We start from the raw sequence: 24,545 nt of genomic DNA, 5'->3' as shown, positions 1-24,545 counted from the left end.
ACCACTGGGCCTTTCTCTGGGACACAACAAATGTCCCTTTCAGAAAGTTTGGTTGATAGTTCAAAAACAACTTGATAATTTCCACAATACTCCTCGTTAAAAGATAATTGTCTTTATTTCACAAACACAAGTTCAACCAATATAATTGTTCTGTTACCATTTAACATTTTCCTCAAAATAATTACTTTTTGTCAAGACAGCACTTCAATCTTTCTTAGTACATCTTCTTGAAATACTTTTGTCAGGCAAGCAAATCACCTTGTTTTAGTAATGGCACTGCTTGTCAATAATCAACACACCTTTTTGTTACAAAGGTATTTTACTAAATCTTCTTCTTTCCTGGTCCACTCGCCTGCCATGATGAACCACTATATGCCCTTTCCTGGTATACTTGCCTGCCAGGAAGAAAAACCCCTACAACTACTTTCCAATTTGATAGCAACATTGTTTCCAAGATTCTCCATGCCATTCTCTTGTGGAAGGAAGATTGAACAATAACTGCCCTTTCTTATACTCTCTTGACAACTTGGGTTCCCATTTTCCCCAAACTGAGAAAGGAACATAGACACATTATTCTCAAAGTGTCTCTCAATAGCTTCTAGGCAGCCTATTGTTCTTTTCTTGGGAACCTCCGGTAAGCTGCATGACAGTCTTCTGGGGCGGGGGCAGCTCAGTAGACCTTCTGTGACCTGCCGTATGCTATTCTGGGAGCACGTCTCCTCTCCAGCTGGGCTTCTTCTTAGTACGCCACTTCCTGCTGCTCATACTCTGCAATTCAGTTAGTTTTCACCCGTTGTGGTGACTTCTGATGGCGTGCTTCTCACCGTGGCGTCTAGCTTCCCCTTTCTCTGCTACAACTCTCACATGGCCTTCAGCAACTCCATGGCTTTCTTTCTCTGCTTCACCTGCATTCCCCAGTTGTGCTTCATCTTGGGATTTAAACATCCCGCTTAGGTGCCTTGGTCGGCAGCAACTAGACCACACCTTTTCATTCTGAGTCCTCACTGCCTCTGAGCCCTTCAATCTCATTCTAGTACTTCTAGCATTACGGGAACTGAAGTTCATAGAGGAATGTGTGACATTAGTTTGTTCTATGTTACTTTCAATTTATTCAAACTGCTTTATGGACTGAGAGTTTTGAGAGTAAGTGGAGACTGTGCAAGGAGTTTGTAATTTTACATTAGTTTGAGGACTTCTAATTATGTCAGAATTATGAGAATTCACGGTTCTCCCTTGAACTCTTGAGGTACCAAAATTGTTCTATTTAGATCACTTCTCATGACAGGTTATTTGGGCATTGATATTGGAGGGATTGGTACGTTGATAGTATCCGATTAGAAATCTGGGAATGATTTTATCCTCATCCTCAGAGGAAGATGAATACAGAATCTCTCCTAGCGGAGTCGCCACTTCCCCTTGATAGCCGTCTCCTTCCAAGTGATCTTTGCCCCTAAAACCATCCCCAGAGTTAGGATCAGGTTGCGGCTGACTTCCCCAGGGCACGTTGGAGGAGACTTTAGGCTGGGGTTTGGAGTCATCACAGTACCCTCTCTGAAGGGTACTCTGCTCTGGCAACCAGCCACAATACACCAGATCCTCAACCCCCTCCTCAAACTGCTCTCTACTGTAGATGAACCTACATGAAACTACATGTAGCAGTTCTGTTCTGTTGTGTAATTACTGTATCCGTGCTCTGTTGCCTGCCTGTTTGGTCACCATTTATTTACCTTTCAGCCTACCCCCCTCTGTAAACCCGCACCACTGCAGTGCCTTAAGCTAACCCAGCCATCCATGAGATTGATGTGACCTCTGTAGTGACCCACACCTGTTGGAAGCAACATGCTCTCTATCAAATAAATACGTAGACAAATCATTTGGAGTCAGGATTTTGGACTGTGCTTCTATCCCTATGTCCACGTTGACCTTTAAAATGGAGTGCAGATCAGTAATGCCAACACGTGTATTCTTGGTCAATTTCAATCAGGGCTATATCACTTTAACTGAAAGTTGTCAATTTTCAGGTGTTGCTTGACACTCTTTGCCGCTTTCCTAAATGCATGCTGCTTCTGTCAAGAGGATAGAGGGACACCGATGTGGCTCTCAGAGGACCCGAGTCATCGAGGAGGCCGGTAGTAAAAGAGAGTTTTTAAAGGAAACAGCCCCACTGAGACGCAGCACAGAGTGCTTCCTGTTTTTAGAGCGACCACAGCCTTTATTTGCAGCCGCCAGAAGCGGCTGCATCTTCCTGCCTTTGCCACTTGCTTCTCTGCCAGCCCCAGACTCCACCGCGGTAGATGGCCGGGTCTGTGATCTACGCAGACCTGCAATTACCTGAGGGATCCGCGTCCATCAATTATCGTAGACCGTCGAAGGAGCCAGGTAGGAATTATCCCTTTTCCTCTTTCCTGCAGGGTCTCCTGCCATTGCCCTGCAGCCGCTCAGACCCACATACACAATGTGTAAGATCTGCAGGCGTTTGTGATTCCCTGAGATTATAGATCCACTGTGGCTGTGGGTCTTTTTTGTGTGGATGCTTTGAAAAAGGGCGACATATGATCCCCTTTGTTCGGTATAATCACTTATCAATTGCTGAACTCTTTGATAAAATGGCCATCTTTTTAGTTAGAGCGTACTGCTTCTGCTTATGTGTACTGCTTCTAAGTACCTCACATTTCTTAAGCCAGTGTAGCTGAGGCCGAGGGTGATAACTTGATGTGCCCAAAATCACACAATGTGCCGCAGTGAGGAGGACAAGCTGTCACCATTTCACATGGATGCACAACTAGAAGAGATCACTAGAGGTTTGTTAATGTTAACCAATGTTTACATGAGATGAATAGGTAACTGGAGGCGTGTCAATGTTAACCAATGGGGCAACGACAGGTAACGGATTATACAATGATTCCTGTACCGAGAGGAACTTCCATAATATGGAAACTGTTCCAGCAAAACCTATCTCAGTTATCAGTGGCAGCCCTAAAGATATTCAACCTGGCGTAGAAGCTCTCCTCAGCTGAGGACTACTGTGAACCAGTCCTCCTCCAGTACAGAAGCTGCCTCGATAAAAGAGACAGCCCTGCCATACAATAACGCTTTGGATCATGTCCTTTCCCTGAATTCAAAGACATGAACACAGATTATATTTCTGGATCACACCCGACAGACTCTCCAATGGAAATATACATATAACGTCCCCTCCCTGAGCGCTTACATCTCCTTCAATACAGAGACCACACAGAAATACACGTCTTAATCTGCACTGATAGCGGCTTTCTCTCATATACCTAAGTGTCTGATACCTTCACTGCTTGGATCAAGATACTCCCCTTCTATGCGCAGTGGTGCAGTGCATCTGATCCAGATATTCTCTCTGATACCACTCCTCCTCCCCTCCCCAGACAGATTGTCCTCCATGAAAAGAGTTCCTGACATATAGACAGAGATGCTCGCCCATTCCATTGATTCCCCCCAGAGGCCATCCCAATGCAAACACTTCTTCATAAACCTCCTGCTGCCATAAGAGATAATCCCTTGATACCGATGCTCGCCCATTCCAAAGATTCCCCCCAGGGAGCATCCCAATGCAAACACTTCTTCATGAGCCTCCTGGTGCCATAAGAGATAATCCCTTGATACCGATGCTCGCCCATTCCAAAGATTCCCCCCCAGGGAGCATCCCAATGCAAACACTTCTTCATGAGCCTCCTGGTGCCATAAGAGATAATCCCTTGATACCGATGCTCGCCCATTCCAAAGATTCCCCCCCAGAGGCCATCCCAATGCAAACACTTCTTCATGAGCCTCCTGGTGCCATAAGAGATAATCTCTTGATACCGATGCTCGCCCATTCTAAAGATTCCCCCCCAGGGAGCATCCCAATGCAAACACTTCTTCATGAGCCTCCTGGTGCCATAAGAGATAATCCCTTGATACCGATGCTCGCCCATTCCAAAGATTCCCCCCAGAGGCCATCCCAATGCAAACACTTCTTCATGAGCCTCCTGGTGCCATAAGAGATAATCCCTTGATACCGATGCTCGCCCATTCCAAAGATTTCCCCCCCAGGGAGCATCCCAATGCAAACACTTCTTCATGAGCCTCCTGGTGCCATAAGAGATCATGAGAAAGTGAAGTCCAATGTATGGACTCTCCCGTCCCCTGCACACTTTCAGAGCTGAAAAGATCAGCCAACTCTTTAAGAAGAAGAGAAACAGATTCATAGAAAATTAGGACCAGCATTTTTTCAACATAACAGTCAAAATGATAGAGCTGTTTATTGACATCAGTGACTTCTTGAAAATCGGCAGTCTGATTTAGGCTGACACGTTTTGGGGTCCCAACCCCTCCTTCAAGAGCAATTTCAGACTGCAAGGAAATACCAAAACAAACATTTGGGCCTCATCACGAGTTGGGCGGTAACGCCGGCGCTAATAGCGCTGGCCTTATTAGCCCTACCGTCGAACCCACCAGCGCTATTATCGCCGGATCACGGGTTTGGCGGAACGGATATTGCCCATTCCCCATTGAGCCCATTTGGGAATTCCCCATTCCCCATTGGGCTCAATGGGGAAATTTCGTTCTTTTACCGCCTGCAGATTTCCCACCAGCGCTAAATACGCTGAAAATCGGCAAATTCTCAGCAGATTTGCCCCCATGTCAGAGCTGGCGGGAAATCAGTCAAAGCCATGATTTGGTGGACCCTTAAATGCAGCGGTAAAAGCATTACTGCCGCATTTAAGGGCTACCGCCAAACTCGTGATGAGGCCCTTTAGTCTGTATATACATACTCAGGAAAGAACATGGTAATAACTCACTTATAAGCCTGTGACGACTCATGTGTTATGCATGCAACGTCGTGATCCAAGTGAGATTACAATTGAAGACTAACCCAGTGAAGTCCAAAGAGCCAACAGGATGTAGCTGAGTGATTCCCAAGGAAGGGAAACCTGATTCTCGTCTCCCTGGTGTAGCATGCCGAAACCATGCGCAAGGTGAATGACCAATGCAAGAAACAACTTAATAAAGCCGGACATACCTTGATAGAGCGTAATACAGCTCATTAAAAGAACATGAACAAGGACCAGAGATCTAATGACAGTACAGTAAAAAAACAATAGGACGGTTTTCAAACTACTACTGATCTTTTTAACACCAAAACAAAATCAATGATGCCCGAAGGTGTGTCAAGGAGTGTATGCTATTAATGTCTATATCTTGGCACGACGTTGCATATAAACATGGCATGCATAACACATGAGTCTTCAGTGAACAAGGGAAGCAGGGGTCACAGGGGTGACCCCCGTACCCTTGTTCGCTATAAAGGAATCGGGGGTTGTGTGGTTGTCCCCAGCATCCCAAAAAAAAAAAAAAGATTTGAAAAAAAGAAGTTTTTTAAATGACAAGGACCCTGTAGCGCCTCTTCCAATCCACGGAAATGAAAGGAACAGGCGCTACAGGGACTCGGCGGGAAACACAGAGAAGTGTGCCGCCAAAAGGTCAGCAAGGGGGTGGGGAAGCAGGGTCTACAAAGGCCATTTAGCTGTGGGGTGCTTATTTTGAAAACGAACATTCAAAATTCGACATTTTCATCTTCGAAATGTGCGTATGCGAAATAATCAGGTACATCCAGTGACTCCTGTGAATGTCATTGAAAACTGCATATACAAACTGCTTTCAGTCTTTATCGTGCACGCAAGACATACACCTGAGCATTCCTTATTCCACTTCTTGAACTTGCAACAGGCACTATATCTAACCGCCATTTCCATAGGCGAAGTCTGCTATGACGATTGTGCACAAGATCAAAGCAACGCTGAAAGTGTGAGGAATTCTCAACGGATTGATAACTACAAAACAGTTCACTATTTGAGTGATTGATAAGGAACTTCTACTGACGCCATGACAAGCGTTTTTCCTTTACTAGTCAGATGGTTCTCTTACATGCATTATTCATAATCCAGACCCACACATGTCATTCAATGCGTTCTTTACATTTCTAAACCAAGGGACTTGCAGGGCTCCAGTCTAATTTCATACATCAATCATGACATCTTTATAAACAGATAACACTGGTATAAACCAAGTTATAGGTGATTTATAGGTGACCATCCTAATCCATAGTGGACATAGCAGACAGAGGAAGTGCTAATACTTGGTTTAGGAATTTATGTTCGACTTGCATCAATGAGTTGCAGTCTGAATAACCCCTCATTTTGGCACCTAGACAGATGCTTGCCTGGCTTTGGCCTCATAGACCTTCAATGCTGGCTTAATCAGTCTGCCCTCTTGATTTTGTTCACGTTTAAGACTACCTTAGTCTTTTTGGCAGATAAATCAGATTTTATAATTTGATCCTGTCATGTCCCTTTTCTGTTGTATCTGACACCCACATAATCGTAGGATGTCACTTCCGCAAAAGGAATAGTATTAATATTTAAATCCAGGACTTTGGCATTTCTCTATTTTCCACACTTTACTGTAGTCTTAGTCCTAGAATAATTATTTCCGAGACCTTGTGTTTTGCACACATCTGCAAAAAGCAATACTTGTTTATTGAATCCTCTTACCGTTATCGAGATTAGGACTGCATTGGGCCGCTGGTGGGTTGCGGCCGGACTCGTGACATTGTACTGTCAAATAGCTTGCTAGTGCCACCGGGACATTACAAGTCCTGTCGGACCGGCAAGGAAGTTGCTGGTAAATGTGGTTCCCCATTCCCCTGGAGTCCGATACGGAAGCACTGGCACCGTTACTAACAGTGCCGGTGCTTTTGTGGTGGCTCTGCCTACTGTGCCCGCTGCGCCTGTCATGGTTAGACCTGTCGGGCGCAGCGGCTCCGGCAGGTAGACTCGGGATGTGGCATTCGGGAAACAAGGGTGTCGGTAGGCTTACCTGCACCCTGGTTTCCTGACTGCCATTATTGTGATGAGGCCCATTGTCTTTAAATGTCGAGCTCCCTTTAGCCGTTTAATTTAAACAAGGAGCATCAGCTGCTAGATAGGAACTCTTTACCACAAAATTATTGATGAAAATATTGATCAAGACAGAGGCCAAAACACACCCATGTCTAACTCTCTTTTGAATCTGGAAAGCCTTGGTTTTCTCTCCAATTAAAACGTAGCAGACATTCACTGTGTTATCTGTGCATAAGAACATAACAGCCCCAAAGAAATATATTGATACACTTGGCCTTGGCGCTGCCTAGCCTACCTAGAAACTTAGGAAGATAGCTCAGGGCGAACGTGCTCGCCTTGGAAGTAAGACAACATGGAGCAACACAGGTTCGATCCTGGGTTCCGCATCTTAGAAACCTCTGGGTATTAACCGCGTTATAAATAACTATCATATCATAACTCTATCAAAGTCTGTCATGAGGTCTATGAACCATAAGTATAAACATACATAAATATATATATAAGTATAAATTGAACTTCTTGAGAATAATAAACGTTATGATTAAAAATAACAGTCTGAACGTCTGATCTATTCTGCCAACTGAATCGAGCTGGCAGAGTAGATAATATGGCAGTTGAGAATATGCAAATCTTGGATTTACCAGGATCTTCCCAAATATTGTTCCTTCTGTATCCAGGAGAGACGTTGACCAATAACGTGTGGGCTTTTTCTCTCCATCTTTTTGGTACATGGGAATAATATCTGTTGTCTGCCGGGAAACAGGGACTTTATTAAGGCTTATTACAACTTTAAACACTTTGTTTAGGTGTGGGGCCCAGGTCAAAATATAATTTTTGAAATGTCTACTGGGATGCCGTATGAATTTCCAGTTAGAATCTTCAAGTTAACGGCTCCAGTCAAGGAAATATACTTAGCTTCATGGTATGCATATCCTTTATATCCTGTGTTTGCCAGCTCCCAATACCGCTTACAATCATTATTTTCAAATGATGCTAGTAGAGCAAGTATTTATCTTTTTGATAATAAGTTTACTGTATTCACACCTTACTGCCAGTAGCTCTTCACCACTCCTTTCACATGAAAAGTCTACCTGGTCTTTTAGTTTCCAAATTAACTAGTGCACCAGTCTAAGTGATTTGCTAACTGTCAAGGAAATTGTTAAGCTGCCATTTGAAGTTGCCTGTTGTTATTTAAATGACCAATTTGATCGATAAAGCTTCTTTGCCCAAATATGGACCTCCTCACAGTGGAATACACAGTTTGCTGTGCATTCCACACCATTTCCATGACTGTCCCAGTTTCTCACGGGAATCGTCTTCAACTCTCCCTTCGGAAATACCTTCCTACTCAAGCTCTGCGCTCCTCCACCTTTCACAGGGTCAGTCACTTCACCAAGCAACAAGTTGATGGTAGGTCTCTCTCTACGGCAGAAGCCTCCTTCTGGAACAGCCTCCCTGCCTCTCTGAAACTTGAGAATCATCTTAGGTTCTGGAAGGACCTCAAGACCTTCCTCTTGGCTTCTGCCTTCTCTCTTCCTCTCCCCCGCTGATCTCTGTCTGTTTCTGCACTGGGCATCTGGCTACCCCCTGATTTCAAACCCAGATCCGGCCCACCCTGCTGCTTACCCGCACTGCCTCCTGGCAAACTTTGCACTTGGGTCTGTATCTGCAACCCTACAGCCCCCTCACCTGCACTTATTAGACATGTGTTGTCTGCACTTAAGTCAAGCCACCCACTGGCTGAACTACCTGTTGTTTTGATCCTGTGCCGAGTACTTTCCACTCCTCCCCCGCCCCCTCGCACTTTCCCCCTTCCCTTTCCCATGCACTTGCACGTTCTCAAAGACGCTGGGCCTAGTAAGATCATTGTTTTTCTCTTCTCTTGTACTCCTCCTTGCCTCGTTGCACCTTAAAACACTTATGTATGGACACGATATAAATAAAATATCATATCATATCAATCTGAGTCCCTCATTGGCTTACCCCTGCAAACTTCTCTTCCCATGCAATCCCCTATCTGCATCCCAGGCCCTCACCGCCATTACCCCTGTGACTTCCCTCCTCATCCTAGTGTCACTTGAGCCTTATCGTGGAAACATCCCTCCTCGTCACAGTCCCTCACTAACCTTACCTCTCCAACTCCCACCCTCATCCTAGTCCCTCACTACCTTTATTCCTGAAACCATCCTCCTTCTCCCAATACCTCATTACCCTTGCAGCCATAACTCCCCTCTACACCCCACCTCTCCTCCTAGTCCTTTTACCTCTCTACCCTTACCCCTGCAACTCCCCTCCTCACTCCAGTTACTCACTAGCCTTACCCCCTGCAACTGCCCTACTAGTGCCAGTCCCCTACTAGTCTTACCTCTACAAATCCCCTGCTTCTCCCGGTTCTGCACTACTCTTACCCCTGCAACTCCCCTCCCCATCCCATCCCTTACCCCTCCAACTCCTCTCCTCATCCAAGTTCTTCGCTACTATTACCCATGTAACTCCCTTTTTTGTCACAGACCCGCACCACCCTAACCTTGGTATCTCCCTCATTGTCATAATCAATCCTTTTCCTGGCATACCCCCTCATCATAGTCTCACACTGCACTTACCCCGGCATCCTCCCCCTTTGCCACACTCCCTCACTATCCTTACCCATGCATTTCCTTTCTCAACACAGGCCATCACTACCCTTACCTGCATATCCTTCATCATCATCATCACTAACCTCAGCCCAACATCCTCCCTCCTCACCACAGACCTCTACTACCCTTAACACAGCATCCCCTCCTCATCACAGTCCCTCACTACCTACCCTTACCTGCTTATCCTTCATCATCATCACAGGCCATCATTAACCTTAGCCCAACATCCTCCCTCCTCTCCACAGACCTCTACTGTCCTTAACACAGCATCCCCTCCTCATCACAGTCCCTCACTACCCTTATCTGCTTATCCGTCATCATCATCACAGGCCATCACTAATCTTAGCCCAACCTCCTCCTTCCTCATCCCAGACCTCTACTACCCTTAACACAGCATCCCCCTCCTCATCACAGTCCCTCACTACCTACCCTTACCTGCTTATCCTTCATCATCATCACAGGCCATCACTAACCTTACCTGCATATCCTTCATCATCATCATCATCACAGGCCATCACTAACCTTAGCCCAACATCCTCCTTCCCCATCACAGACCTCTACCACCCTTAACACAGCATCTCCTCCTCATCAAAGTCCCTAACTACCCTTACCTGCTTATCCTTCATCATCATCACAGGCCATCACTAACCTTACCTGCATATCCTTCATCATCATCATCAGAGGCCATCACTAACCTTAGCCCAACATCCTCCTTCCTCATCCCAGACCTCTACTACACTTAACACAGCATCCCCTTCCTCACCACAGTCCCTCACTACCCTTACCTAAATATCCTTCATCATCATCATCATCATCACAGTCTCGTATAGACATTCTTGTCACCGTCCCTCATGTGCATGCTCAACACAGACCCTCCCGCACATCCATGTCTCTGTCCTTCGCTGGAATCCTTGTCACGTGCCACGCCCACATCGTCACCACATTCCCTTGTGTGCATCTTCATTACAGTCCCTCATGCGCACCCACATCATAGTACCTCATGCACATCCTCGTCACAGTCCCTCTTCCTCGTCACAGTCTTTCTTTTTCCTTTTCACCCTTCTTTGTTCTCTTTGGCCCTCTTCCTTGCATCCATTGAACTTCCTTTTCCTCATTGTTTTTCGCAAAGCAGGGAACTGGGCGTGGTCAAAGGCCCACGGTCCCAGAATGGGATAACTATATAATGTGTACCCCAAAAACAAACTGATGACGTGGCATGTGACCTCAGATGATATATGAAAAGAATCTCACGTGGTGTGAAACAGCACAACTCCTTCAGTGAAAAAGCCTTAGTTCTGATACAGTTAAGTTGAATTAGTTCAAATAACACAACCATTGAGATTACATAAAAAAGGTTAGTTGTAGTGACATTAAGATGCCATTTTAATGCCAAACAAACGTGAAATAAGGCAGGTGTTGGAAGCTGCACCACCCAAAGCCCATGAGCACACTGATGACATCACTGTAGCATCAAATACTAGTTCACATATGACATCATAAATTATATCATTAGAAACTACAGCACATTGATGACATCACAAATGATACTCCTTATGGTACCGCTGATGTAATCTTTAATGGGATCAATTGTGAATAGATTGCATTGATGACATCACCTATGCATCATCAATGGCATCACTGGCTGGTAAAAATGACAACTGAACGTGAGAGATGCAATTTTAAATATAAACTCTACTACACACATAAAAAGTTAAGTAGAGGGACTCCGTGCTTTGTTTGCCTTTATTCGCAACTACCTCTGCGCCCAGCTACCTGAGGGTTTGGTGCGCATTACCAAATAAACAAACAAACCTCATCATATAACAAACTGTACTAAAAGGCACCCTTTGGCATACACCTCTCAAACTCTGAACTAAACACAACCATACCTCTACAGCATCACAAACCACACATACTTCACAATGCCACAATGAAACAAACCACACATAATCTCCCCCAACACCACATGACAGCCACCAATCGAAAATCACACTTACGTGACCTTATCAGTCTTTTTAAGGGAAGCAAGCCCCTCTTTAACATTTGGCTGGGAACTTTGGGGGCCTGGATACAAGGTCATGTTTGGGGCATTAAAGGGTACATTTTAGAGGCAACGCTTGGGCCTGATGGACCAAGGAAGGGGGCTGTTATCCCAGCATAATGACCTGCCACTCGACCTCGGGATATACATTCGGAAAGGCTCATAATCTCAAGTAATGATTTAGACCTTTGAGTGGTCGAAACTCGTGTCGGCACCCACAGTGATAATAAAGAACTAATGGCATAAATCCAAAACGAGTGGACTACATCTCTCAACCTACTGTGATTCCACAGAACATAGGAACTCTCCTAAAATCTATCACCTACGTACAAAGCGCCAATATCGTAGGAATCCAGCACACACACACTCATAATCCAAAGTGCTAGGTCCATCTGGAGACCCATCACAACATCAAGATTGGGGAAGTCCCAGACCTGTAATCTTGATGTCCTAGAGTAATGGTGCACGTGTGAAATGAGTTTTCCAAATATCACAAATATCACACATGACCGAGCTGATAGGAATGATGTTAAAAGACTGTTTTGAGTCTGTGGACTGATCCTTCATCTTTCTCCCCATTGTTCCTGCCTTCATTCCAGTCCTCTGTCTACCTCAGTAACCTGCAAACCTAGTCACCTTCTACTTTATCATTTCTGTTCTGCATGGGGAAAGAGTGAGTGTACTGCAGATGAGCAAACGTCACTTTCCGCTGTTTGGCCGAATGTAGGGGAAATGAGAAGAACGTCAGTTGAGTTTAGAAATGTATGCCTAACTGAGCTTGAACACACATAGAGACAGGAGGCAAATACCATGAACAACTGTCATAGCGAGTGACTGCTGGATACTCTATAGCGAGCCGGATCTTTGGGGCACTCTCCAGATTGCTTCCACCTGACGGGGGAAATACAAGCTGTCCCCTGATATAACTCCTAGTGGAGATACAAGAACATTATCGATATAGGCCGCTAAGAATTTAAGAGAAGGAGAGAACCCCGCCTGACTTTGCTGCTGCAAAGTAATGGGAGGCACCAGTAGGTGCAATCAGCTAGTGACACCTGCGTGAAATAACCAGAAAATTGGACACAATTCTATCCGTGACCAGCCATAGAAATGACGGAGCATGAAATATAGAAGAAACAACATAAGTGGAATAATTGTTTATCAAATTGTCTTACACACCAACTTGAGTTATTGTGCTAACAAATGTATGTCTTATATCCACATGTCCTGATGAGGTGCACTGGTTGAGATTTGTTAACTGATCAGTTGCCCGAAACTCGAGTTGACAATATTACAAATTATCGCTCCAGCTAGGAGTGAGTTACTACCTGGGCTATATACCTTAAAAAATACCAAAAAACGTGGTAATTTAATATATTGGCTATAATTAGATACAATATATACCACTTTCATAATATACTCGATGTAATTGATGACTAGAAATACTATTCTGCATTTATAGTCTAGGATACAAACTGAGTGTTCTCCTTCTATTCCAGAACACATGCTAGATTGAAGTTTGTATGCTCAAGTATGAATGACATGGGTTTGAATGGGTATGAAAGGGTATCAGTTGAATGATTTTTGATATATAAGGTTACTAGTTGGTGTGGATGTTTTTAGTACACTTTAGATTTTAACGATGGTTAATCAATATTTTGTAATGGTGGCTTCACTAATAATCTTACGATGATATTGATGAATTTATATTAACAAAAAAGTAATAATAAAACAAACCAGATTTACATATGCTATTGTCTAGATTTACTTGCTTTCTTCACTGGGAACAATCAGTGTTGAATGGAAGGGATTGTTGTTTTTACTATTGAGTGTTTTGATACTATAAATGCTAAGAGGGTTGGTATCTGTCTTTTGACAGTAATAGCTTTTTGTATGACTCATGGCGATAGACCTGCCCCCGTGAAGTGGTAGAAGGGTGGGAGGTGAGAAAGAGGCCAGGGAGCTGCCCGCTCAGAAGTGTTAGCTATTTAAAACCAAGCGAGGGCAGATGGAAGGTGACATATAGTATATTTGTGATGATTTGTGGGTGATCTTACTGTGGATGCAAAGATGGCGGAGAAGGACGACTGCGCCGATCACAGGTGTCGCTTGATACTGCCTGCTGTAACAGAAGAACATGTGCAACCACCAACACCCTCTGCTCTTAAGTGCTGATTTTGCCCCCATGTTCCCTAATGCCCCCATTAATCCTGCTGGATAAGGGGAAAGAAAATATTTAAAAATCCACAATTGGGATTCCATAAAGGAATGGGCACGCTCCCTAATTCATGGTCCCTAATTTATTTTATTTATTTAAAAAGTCAAAGTAACGTTTTCGTATGTTATATAGACTATAAGGTGGCCTTTGATACATTAAACCATCAAATTCTATGGGCCAAATTGAAAAAGTGGAACCTGCGACCCATGATATTGTATTTTTTTAAAAGGGTTATACTCAGACACCAATGTTCAATTGAGAATGAATAAGGAAGGGGAATTATCTAAGAGAATACATACTAATTATGGCTTAATACAAGGCTGTCCATTAGCGCCTATTTTGTATAATCTTTATGTAGTTGATTTAGGAGAAGCGCTGGAGAGCTATCATAATCCCCCCGCCCCCCGCATAGAGAGCCAGCATGTATCATGGCTCATCTATGCGGATGATACTGCCCTCCTTGACAGAACACAAATAGGGCTCCAACGCAGCCCATATGCACGTTATGAATATTTCTCAAATAATAGGTTAGTCATTCATTTAAAAAAAAAAAAAGATCACGAAGGTTTCCCCCCAAAACAGGAACCAGAGCAATTTTATTGGAAGATCCAGGGAGGTGTTATGTTTACTACCAGAATGCCAGCGCCGGCTCATCCGCTGCGTTCACGCAAAAAACAGCACAGGAATTGATACAGGTTGCCAAGGCGCTTGTTTACACACCGGCGTGTCTCGTGTCAGCTGACACCTTGCAGGCGTGAGGAACGCGCACCAAAACCACCCCCCCTGTACTTTAAAGCACCGCTACTCGTACAGCTCACTGCTGCTAATTGTAGCATTACTCTCCTTGCGGTTACGCTCCGTATCCCCTTCTGATATCCAGTCAGTGCTCTATTTGATCTTCTGGTTCCCGACGCTTGGCTATTCTATTTGGACTGCATTTGGATACTCCTTTGGTTTTGGTTACGCCCGCTCCCTTACTGACCCGGACTCATTCACGGACTGCCTGCCTTTTTCCTCAGTGACTTCCTGGTGCTACGGCTCACTAAGGTAATTGTTTGTCCTCTGTACTCGTCCACGGTCTCTTTGTTGTTTTCCTGAGGCCATTTTCACCTGCTATTATCCTGAACTGTTCATACTAGAAAAAACCTTCTCTGCTGGGTTCCACTGTTAGCCTTTATATCCACTTTTGAACTTGGTTGCTGCATCTTTTGGGACTTCAGCATTCTACAGTGAATCACTCACCAAGTGCATATTGACGCTTTCCGGTACATGCACCAACCCGTCACTAGTGCGACCCTCGTGCCGCCCGGGTTACTCTCCTGTACTAACCTTCCTTTTTTTTTATTTTATCCTTTCGTTGATTCCCTCCATTTGGACTTCACTCATTCCTGCCAGTTCTTCCTTCAGGTCTGTGTTTGAATTACTTACCCATTTTCTGGGATGCTCTGGTTTACTACATTGACGTAGAGGGCAATAGTTTTATTTTCTTTTATAGGTCAATCCTATAGCAGATTCCACTCCTCAAACCCCGCCTAGGTACTGCTTAGTACTATTGTTTTCTTGCATTCCATCATACCTTGGCTCTTCTAACCATCTTTGTATTCCTTTGCAGCATTGGTTGGCGGTGTGTTTTCTCCCCGCTCTTTTAGGCGATTGGCAATTCTGCCTGTTCAGGTTGAAACAGCAGAGAGGCACATCGCAGAAAAGAGCCCCTTCTTGAGGAAACCTGAATCTTAGAATTCATGGGGTGTCACCAGAGGCTATCTTGTGAATATCTGTGGAAACTACCGTCTCCAAGGTCGCCTATCTACAGGCAGTGATCGATTTCTGGAGTGGTGAGTAACAGGAGGGCATATAGACACAGTTCGGTCATATACATATTTGGGTGTTAAGATCACTGACACCCTAAAAATCTGCCAGCTGGAAAAAGCTTTTGTCTTACAAGTAGAGAGAAAATTCAGCATGGTCCTGAACAGTATTAAAAGTCAATTGAAGATCTTTTAAAACTATAGAAAACTAGCTTTGTTCCCAGGGCTTTATATGCGTAAGCGAGCTTCCCACAGAAAGAAACAAAGTGGTTGAATACATTAGAAAGTAAACTCTGGCGTCAAACACTGGGACTATCTAAGTCTGCATCGATAGAGGCGATATACTGTGAACTGAGGATTAGCTCTTTAAGTACTTTGAAGAAAATTTCTTCTGGCATTTTTTATTTTAAAGTGCTAACGGAGGAAAATAAGACGAATTCCATACTTGCCAACTTTATACGATTATTAAACGCTACTCATCCTGCCAATGCAATGACAGTTTAGCTAAAGGATAACATCGCCTTCTTTGACGAAATAGGGTTCGTCATTGAGGAAAGGTTGAATGATTAAAGATTAAAAAGTTGGCTAAAATATGGCAAAGAAACAACAATTTCACATTTTTGGGCAAACAAGTAATATACCAAATATATGTTAGGCAAGAGATTTCTGGGGAGCGACCCCTGCAGTTACATAAAGAGACTGTGAGCCAAATCACGAGTTGGGCAGCAACCCAGTGGTAAATGCGCTGGGAGACCGCCCAATCCTATTATCATTATATTACAATATGCGTTTAAAATTCAATCATTTTTATTCAGATCAATAATGTTTCTTTAAATATTCGACCATTAGCACAACATTAAATTTTACAATCATCTGGTTGCAAATCCTGTAGCGTTTAGAATGTTTGACATAATTCAGAGAACGAGGGGAAAAACACCAGATGGCCTGCATTAGTACTGCCATGCAATGATTTTGGGAGTAATTCATGGATTATTTGTGCTGAAGAAAAATGGGATTTGTGCGCCATTCTGCCCGCAAATCCCCATTTGTTAAATAGGGATTTGCGGGTAGAATGGCGCACAAATCCCGTTTTTTCCAGCGCAAATAATCCATGAATTACCCCCTTAAAGTCTTGTCTCTCCTTTTAACAAAATATGAAATTAGTGAATGTAATGATTTTTAAGCTTCTTTTTTTCCATTTTAACAAAATATCAAATTTGTGAATGTATGTTTTAAAACTGCTGCTAACTTGTTCTTAATTAGGATTGTAAAGATGCATTTACAGTAATGTGATTGTTATTCAGATGTATAATAACGGTAGTGTAATTGTTATTTTAATGTTATTTAGTGTTAAAAGGTTAATTTAACCCAAAACACTTTATTTATTTTTTTAAACGTTGTCATTTATATTTTGCATGCGGAAAGAGGGAGTGCACTGCAGACGAGCGACTGTCACTCATGGCGCTAGATCTGCCCCTTTAAGTAGTAGAAAGGTGGGAGGTGTGAAAGAGGCCAGGGAGCTGCCGCTCCTAAATGACCAAGCGAGGGCAGATGAAAGGCGACATATAGGACCCGATTTGTGAAATATTTACCCGGTTCAAAGTGAATTTGCACTGCTGAAAAGTGACTTTGCACTGCCAGGCAAAGTCAGCGCGTAGTCATTTTTGCAGTACAAAATAACTTTTCCAGGGCTTTGCACGCTTCCATGATCAGGGTTTGTGTCGGCAGTGCAAAGTCACTTTTCAGCAGTGCAAATACACTTTGAACCGGGCAAATATTCCATGAATCGGGTCCATAGTATATGTGTGACGGTTGGAAGCCGATCTCACTGTGGATGCACAAATGGTGGACAAGGAGGACAGCGCCCATCAGAGGTGTCGCTTGATATTGCCTGCTGTAACAGAAGCACATGTGCCACCACCAGCACCCCTGCGTTAAGTGCTGATTACACCCCCATGTACCCTAATGCCCCCATTAATCCTGCTGCGGGGAAGGGGCATTTACCACGAGGGCAGGTGCAAGGAGTCTTGCCCCCCACCACTACCTACCCCATATTTCCTTACTGCAGTGTGTCCTCCTTGCAGATGTGTTTGCACCTTTTCACATGCATGCCCTGCCCACCACGTTCATGCGCTGCCGCTCTGCCATCATGCTGCAGACTTTCTTTGTATAACCAGGTGAAATCCAAATACTCTCTCTTGCACATGCAAACAATACCACTCAGGCAGGGTTAGATGCAGTGACCGGATCAGGCAGCATTATAAATAAAACAATATCAGGTGATATAAATATAAATAATGGCCATCAAGCATACAGACATATGGGCATACATTTATTTTAATTTTATTTATTGAGTATTTATAATGCGCCTATACACAGTGTGTTTCACGGCGCAACACGCATGCACAGCCACACACACAAACACCCACACACATGCATGTGCATGCGCACACAAACACACACATGCTTCCGTGAGCCAGTTTGCCTGCCCAATGTGGGTCACTTTAATGTCATGAAGTAGGCATTGTCAAGTTTGTCGGAAAGAGGCTTCCACGTCCTTCCACCGACCCTGCTCGCTCTCCACCAGCCCTGCCCGCTCTCCACCAGCCCTGCCCGCTCTCCACCAACCCTTCTCGCTCTCCACCAGCCCTGCCCGCTCTCCACCAGCCCTGCCCGCTCTCCACCAACCCTTCGCGCTCTCCACCAGCCCTGCCCGCTCTCCACCAGCCCTGCCCGCTCTCCACCAACGCTTCTCGCTCTCCACCAGCCCTGCCTGCTCTCCACCAACCCTGCTCGTTCTCCACCAGCCCTGCTCGCTCCCCACCAGCCCTGCCCGCTCCCCACCAGCCCTGCTCGCTTCCCACCATCCCTGCCCGCTCTCCACCAGTTCTGCCCGCTCTCCACCAACCCTTCTCGCTCTCCACCAGCCCTGCCTGCTCTCCACCAACACTGCTCGCGCTCCACCAACCCTGCCCGCTCTCCACTAGCCCTGCTTGCTCTCCACCAGCCCTGCCCGCTCTCCACCAACCCTTCTCGCTCTCCACCAGCCCTGCCCGCTCTCCACCAACCCTGCTCGTGCTCCTGCTTGCTCTCCACCGGCCCTGCCCGCTCTCCACCAGCCCTGCTCGCTCTCCACCAGCCCTTCTCGCTCTCCACCGACCCTGCTCGCTCTCCACCAGCCCTGCCCGCTCTCCACCAGCCCTGCCCGCTCTCCACCAACCCTTCTCGCTCTCCACCAGCCCTGCCCGCTCTCCACCAGCCCTGCCCGCTCTCCACCAACCCTTTTCGCACTCCACCAGCCCTGCCCGCTCTCCACCAGCCCTGCCCGCTCTCCACCAACCCTTCTCGCTCTCCACCAGCCCTGCCTGCTCTCCACCAACCCTGCTCGCTCTCCACCAGCCATTCTCGCTCACCACCAGCCCTGCCCGCTCTCCACCAGCCCTGCTCGCTCCACACCATCCCTGCCCGCTCTCCACCAACACTGCTCGCACTCCACCACCCCTGCCCGCTCTCCACTAGCCCTGCTCGCTCTCCACCAGCCCTGCCCGCTCTCCACCAACCCTTCTCGCTCTCCACCAGCCCTGCCCGCTCTCCACCAACCCTGCTCGTGCTCCACCAACCCTGCTTGCTCTCCACCAGCCCTGCCCGCTCTCCACCAACCCTGCTCGCTCTCCACCAGCCCTTCTCGCTCTCCACCAGCCCTGCCCGCTCTCCACCAGCCCTACCAGCTCTCCACCAGCCCTCGCGCTCATACACAAATGTTTCAGAGTGCAACGAGACAAGGGAGGGGAACAAGGGAGGACAAAAACAACGATCTTACTACGCCCAGGGTAATTGAGAATGTGCAAGTGCAGGGGAGAAGGAAGAGAAAAGTGCAAGGGAGAGGGGGGAGGTGGAAAGTGCTGAGCAAGAGATAAAAACAACAACAGGTAGTGCAGCCAGCAGGGTGGCAAGTGAGAGGTTTAAGGTGCAGACAAGGGGTGCCTGATAAGTGCATGTAAGGGGACTGTAGGGTTACAGATACAGACCCAAGTGCAAGGGTTGCCAGGAGGCAGTGCGAGTGTGTGGCTGGGTGAGCAGGGACCTGGGCCTGAAATCAGAGGGAAGCCAGGTGCACGGAGCCAAGCGGACAGATCAGCACGGAAGAGGAAGGGAGAAGCAAAGAGGAAGGTCTTGAGGTGCTTCCAGAACCGAAGATGGTTCTCTTCAAGTTTCAGAGTGGCAGGGAGGCTATTTCAGATGGAGGCCCCAGCTGAAATGGAACTGCCCCGGCCATCCCTCGGCATGTGTTATCCTACAGAAAGCACCATTCAGCAGTGGAGGTAAGTTCTTCCACTAGATGATTACTGCCAATGGTCTTTTATTAGTGCCGGACGTGCAGTGGCTCAGCTGCGTGACCTGGCTGCCTGGAGGTGAGGCGGAGGCATGTGGGTTTCCATATTAGCTCACTCGGCAGATGTGTTTTTTAACTGCTTTTACTGGCTCAATGTTCTTTAAAATGTGCCATTTCCCACAAACTGTGCCTACGAGAGGCCATCACTAGTACTACTCAGGATGTTCTCATACAAGCCCCCATTCTGTGACCAAAAATCTGTAGGAATCTTAAAAGTTTCAAAAATAGTCCGGCAAGGAAGTAATGATAGGAATAGGGGGCGTCAGCAGCCCATTGTCATTGAATGAACCCGCCGCCGCGGGTGCATTCAATGACAATGAGGCGCCTGCCACGCCTTCTGCCACCACACCAGCTCTGGGGAGCCCTTGAAAGTCTCCCCCGAGCTGGCGTGGTGGGGGCTAATGGTGCCTTTTGTCAAAGGCACCTGCAGAGGAGGGGCGCATTTAGCCCGCCGCCGTGGTCGCCTTTTACATCAAAAGCCTGCAGGCCGCGCCTTCTCCTGCTACGCCAGCTCGGGGGAGCCCTTGAAAGACTCCCCCGAGCTGGCGTGGTGGGGGGCTAAGGGCGCCTTTTTGCAGTAGGACTGCTTAAAAAGCGGTATCCTACCGCCTAAATCGGTAGGGTTGGCAAGTATGTGTTCTATGAAGTTATAAATCGTGCTTTGTAAATGCAAAACAGGCCGATATCTCCTAACTCACTGAGCAGATATAGCATTGCATGAACAGTGCAAATTTGTGTGCATGAGCTGAAGACACAGTTTATGCAGCACGTGCAGCAGAAGTTCAAAGTTCCCTGACATACAAGAAAATTACAATGTGAAACGCATCAGAGCAAGTTACTGCCACACAAAAACAGGTGTTACACAGGAAGCAGCAGTGGCGCCCTCAGTCACAAAGTGCACAGGTACATCAATGATAGAAGCAGTGCAAGCTACTATTGCACACCGAACAACCGAACAACATACCCATAACAGTCATTACAAAGGCGGCAGCTCTTCAACGTTCCGAAACGTACAAAGTTTCCTAGTCCATATAGGACATACAGTTACTACATGGGCGGGACCAGCAATGACTTCCCTCACAAACAGAACAGGTAGAGCTTCCTTTAAGCAGATACAGTACGGGCACGGCCAGGTCAAGCTTCCCTAAGCAGGTACAGTACAGACAGCGCCAGGGCAAGCTTCCCTTATACAGTACAGGCAGGGCCAGGTCAAGCTTCCCTAAGCAGGTAGAGTAGGTCAAGCTTCCCTAAGCAGGTACAGTACAGACAGTGCCAGGGCAAGCTTTCCTTATACAGTACGGGCAGGACCAGATCAAGCTTCCCTGAGCAGGTAGAGTACCGGCAGGGCCAGGCCAACCTTCCCTTAAGCAGGTACAGTGCGAGTAGGGGAAGTGCAAGCTTCCCTAAGCTGGTACAGTATGGACATGGCCAGGTCAAGCTTCCCTTAAGCAAGTACAGCACGGGCAGGGCCAGGTCAAGCTTCCCTAAGCAGGTACAGTAGGTCAAGCTTCCCTAAGCAGGTACAGTACAGACAGGGCTAGTGCAAGCGTCCCTTAAGCAGGTACAGCATAGGCAGGGCCAGGCCAAGCTTCCCTAAGCAGGTACAGTACAGACAGGGCTAGTGCAAGCTTCCCTTAAGCAGGTACAGCATAGGCAGGGCGAGGTCAAGCTTCCCTGAGCAGGTACAGCACGGGCAGGTCCAGGTCAAGCTTCCCTTAAGCAGGTACTGCATAAACAGGGCCAGGTCAAGCTTTCCTTAAGCAGGTACAGTATGGGCAGGGCCAGGTCAAGCTTCCCTTAAGCAGGTACAGTACGGGCAGGTTCAGATCAAGCTTCCCTTAAGCAGATACAGCATAAACAGGGCCAGGTCAAGCTTCCCTTAAGCAGGTACAGTATGAGCAGGGCCAGGTCAAGCTTCCCTTAAGCAGGTACAGTATGGGCATGGCCAGGCCAGCTTCCCTTCAGCAGGTACAGCACAGGCAGGGCTAGTGCAAGCTTCCCTAAGCAGGTACAGTACAGGAAGGGCCAGGTCAAGCTTCCCTAAGCAGGAACACTATGGACATGACCACGCCAATCTTCCCTTAAGCAGGTACAGTACGGGCATGGCCAAGTCAAGCTTCCCTTAAGCAGGTACAGTACGGGCAGGGCCAGGTCAAGCTTCCCTTAAGCTGGTACAGTAAAGGCAGGGCCAGGTCAAGCTTCCCTGAAGCAGGTACAGCATGGGCAGGGCTAGTGCAAGCTTCCCTAAGCAGGTACAGTACAGGAAGGGCCAGGTCAAGCTTCCTTAAGCAGGTACTGTACGGGCAGGGCCAGGTCAAGCTTCCCTTAAGCGGTACAGCACGGGCAGGGCTAGTGCAAGCTTTACTCAAACCTCATTATGTACGGCATGTGCAGGGTCACTCACTACAAGCATCCCTAACAGCCAGGCACATATACAGCTTGGAAAGGGGTAGTACAAGCTTCCTGTTCCATCAGCTACATCATGGGCAGGGCGAGAGCAAGCTTCTCTCACAAATGGTAAGTGGATTTGTCTCACAAACAAATGCTGCATAGGCAATGGTAGCTTCCCTCACAAGCAGATACAGGTATAGAGAGGAGAGGATCAGTGCATAGTTCCCTCACACATAGATACAGGTATAGAGAGGAGAAGATCAGTGCATAGGTCCCTCACAAGCAGATACAGGTATAGAGAGGAGAGGATCAGTGCATGGTTCCCTCACAAGCAGATACAGGTGTAGAGAGGAGAGGATCAGTGCATAGTTCCCTCACACGTAGATATAGGTATAGAGGATCAGTGCATAGATCCCTCACAAGTAGATACAGGTATAGAGAGGAGTGGATCAGTGCATAGTTCCCTCACACATAGATACAGGTATAGAGAGGATCAGTGCATGGATCCCTCACAAGCAGATACAGGTATAGAGAGGAGAGGATCAGTGCATAGATCCCTCACAAGCAGGTACATGTATTGAGAGAAGAGAATCAGTGCATGGTTCCCTCACAGGCAGATACTCACAAGCAGATACAGGTATAGAGAGAGGAGGATCAGTGCTTGGTTCCCTCACAAGCAGATACAGGTATAGAGAGGAGAGGAGAGGATCAGTGCATGGTTCCCTCACAAGCAGATACAGGTATAGAGAGAAGAAGATCAGTGCATGGTTCCCTCACAAGCAGATACAGGTATAGAGAGGAGAGGATCAGTGCATGGTTCCCTCACATTCAGGTACAGGTATAGAGAGAAGAGGATCAGTGCATGGTTCCCTCACAAGCAGATAAGGTATAGAGAGAAGAGGATCAGTGCATGGTTCCCTCACAAGTGGATACAGGTATAGAGAGGAGAGGATCAGTGCATAGATCCCTCACAAGCAGGTACAGGTATAGAAAGAAGAGGATCAGTGCATAGGTCCCTCACAAGCAGATACAGGTATAGAGAGGAGAGGAACAGTGCATGGTTCCCTCACAAGCAGATACAGGTATAGAGAGGAGAGGATCAGTGCATAGTTCCCTCACACGTAGATATAGGTATAGAGGATCAGTGCATAGATCCCTCACAAGTAGATACAGGTATAGAGAGGAGTGGATCAGTGCATAGTTCCCTCACACATAGATTCAGGTATAGAGAGGATCAGTGCATGGATCCCTCACAAGCAGATACAGGTATAGAGAGGAGAGGATCAGTGCATAGATCCCTCACAAGCAGGTACATGTATTGAGAGAAGAGAATCAGTGCATGGTTCCCTCACAGGCAGATACTCACAAGCAGATACAGGTATAGAGAGAAGAGGATCAGTGCTTGGTTCCCTCACAAGCAGATACAGGTATAGAGAGGAGAGGAGAGGATCAGTGCATGGTTCCCTCACAAGCAGATACAGGTATAGAGAGAAGAAGATCAGTGCATGGTTCCCTCACAAGCAGATACAGGTATAGAGAGGAGAGGATCAGTGCATGGTTCCCTCACATTCAGGTACAGGTATAGAGAGAAGAGGATCAATGCATGGTTCCCTCACAAGCAGATAAGGTATAGAGAGAAGAGGATCAGTGCATGGTTCCCTCACAAGCGGATACAGGTATAGAGAGGAGAGGATCAGTGCATAGATCCCTCACAAGCAGGTACAGATATAGAAAGAAGAGGATCAGTGCATGGTTCCCTCACAAGCAGATACAGGTATAGAGAGAAGAGGATTAGCGCATAGTTTCCTCACACATAGCTACAGGTATAACGAGGAGAGGATCAGTGCATAGATCCCTCACAAGCAGATACAGGTATGGAGAGGAGAGGATCAGTGCATAGATCCCTCAAAAGCAGGTACAGGTATGATATGATATGATAGGTTATTTATAACGCGCTTAATACCCAGAGGTTTCTAAGCGCGGATATAGAGCGAAGAGGATCCGTGCATGTTCCCTCACAAGCAGATACAGGTATAGAGAGGAGAGGATCAGTGCATAGTTCCCTCGCACATAGATACAGGTATAATGAGGAGAGGATCAGTGCATAGATCCCTCACAAGCAGATACAGGTAAATAGAGGAGAG

The 24,545-nt window shown here is 46.5% G+C and overlaps 1 protein-coding gene across 2 annotated transcripts in view; it reads left to right on the top strand.

Annotated features, from left to right (window-relative positions):
• The first annotated feature begins 2,198 nt into the window (after positions 1-2,198).
• The window catches only part of LOC138580155 (killer cell lectin-like receptor subfamily B member 1B allele C), a 535,945-nt gene continuing 513,598 nt past the window's right edge, over positions 2,199-24,545 (top strand). For both annotated transcript variants that reach the window (XM_069650483.1, XM_069650485.1), the window contains exon 1: positions 2,199-2,379. In XM_069650483.1, the coding sequence (XP_069506584.1) occupies positions 2,295-2,379 (85 nt within the window). In that variant the 5' untranslated portion in view covers positions 2,199-2,294. The remainder of the gene's footprint in view (positions 2,380-24,545) is intronic.

This window comes from Ambystoma mexicanum, chromosome 3p (genome assembly GCF_040938575.1).
Source record: "Ambystoma mexicanum isolate Mex_15411 chromosome 3p, UKY_AmexF1_1, whole genome shotgun sequence".
NCBI classification, from domain to species: Eukaryota; Metazoa; Chordata; class Amphibia; order Caudata; family Ambystomatidae; genus Ambystoma; species Ambystoma mexicanum.
This window is presented reverse-complemented; position numbering and strand designations above follow the sequence as displayed.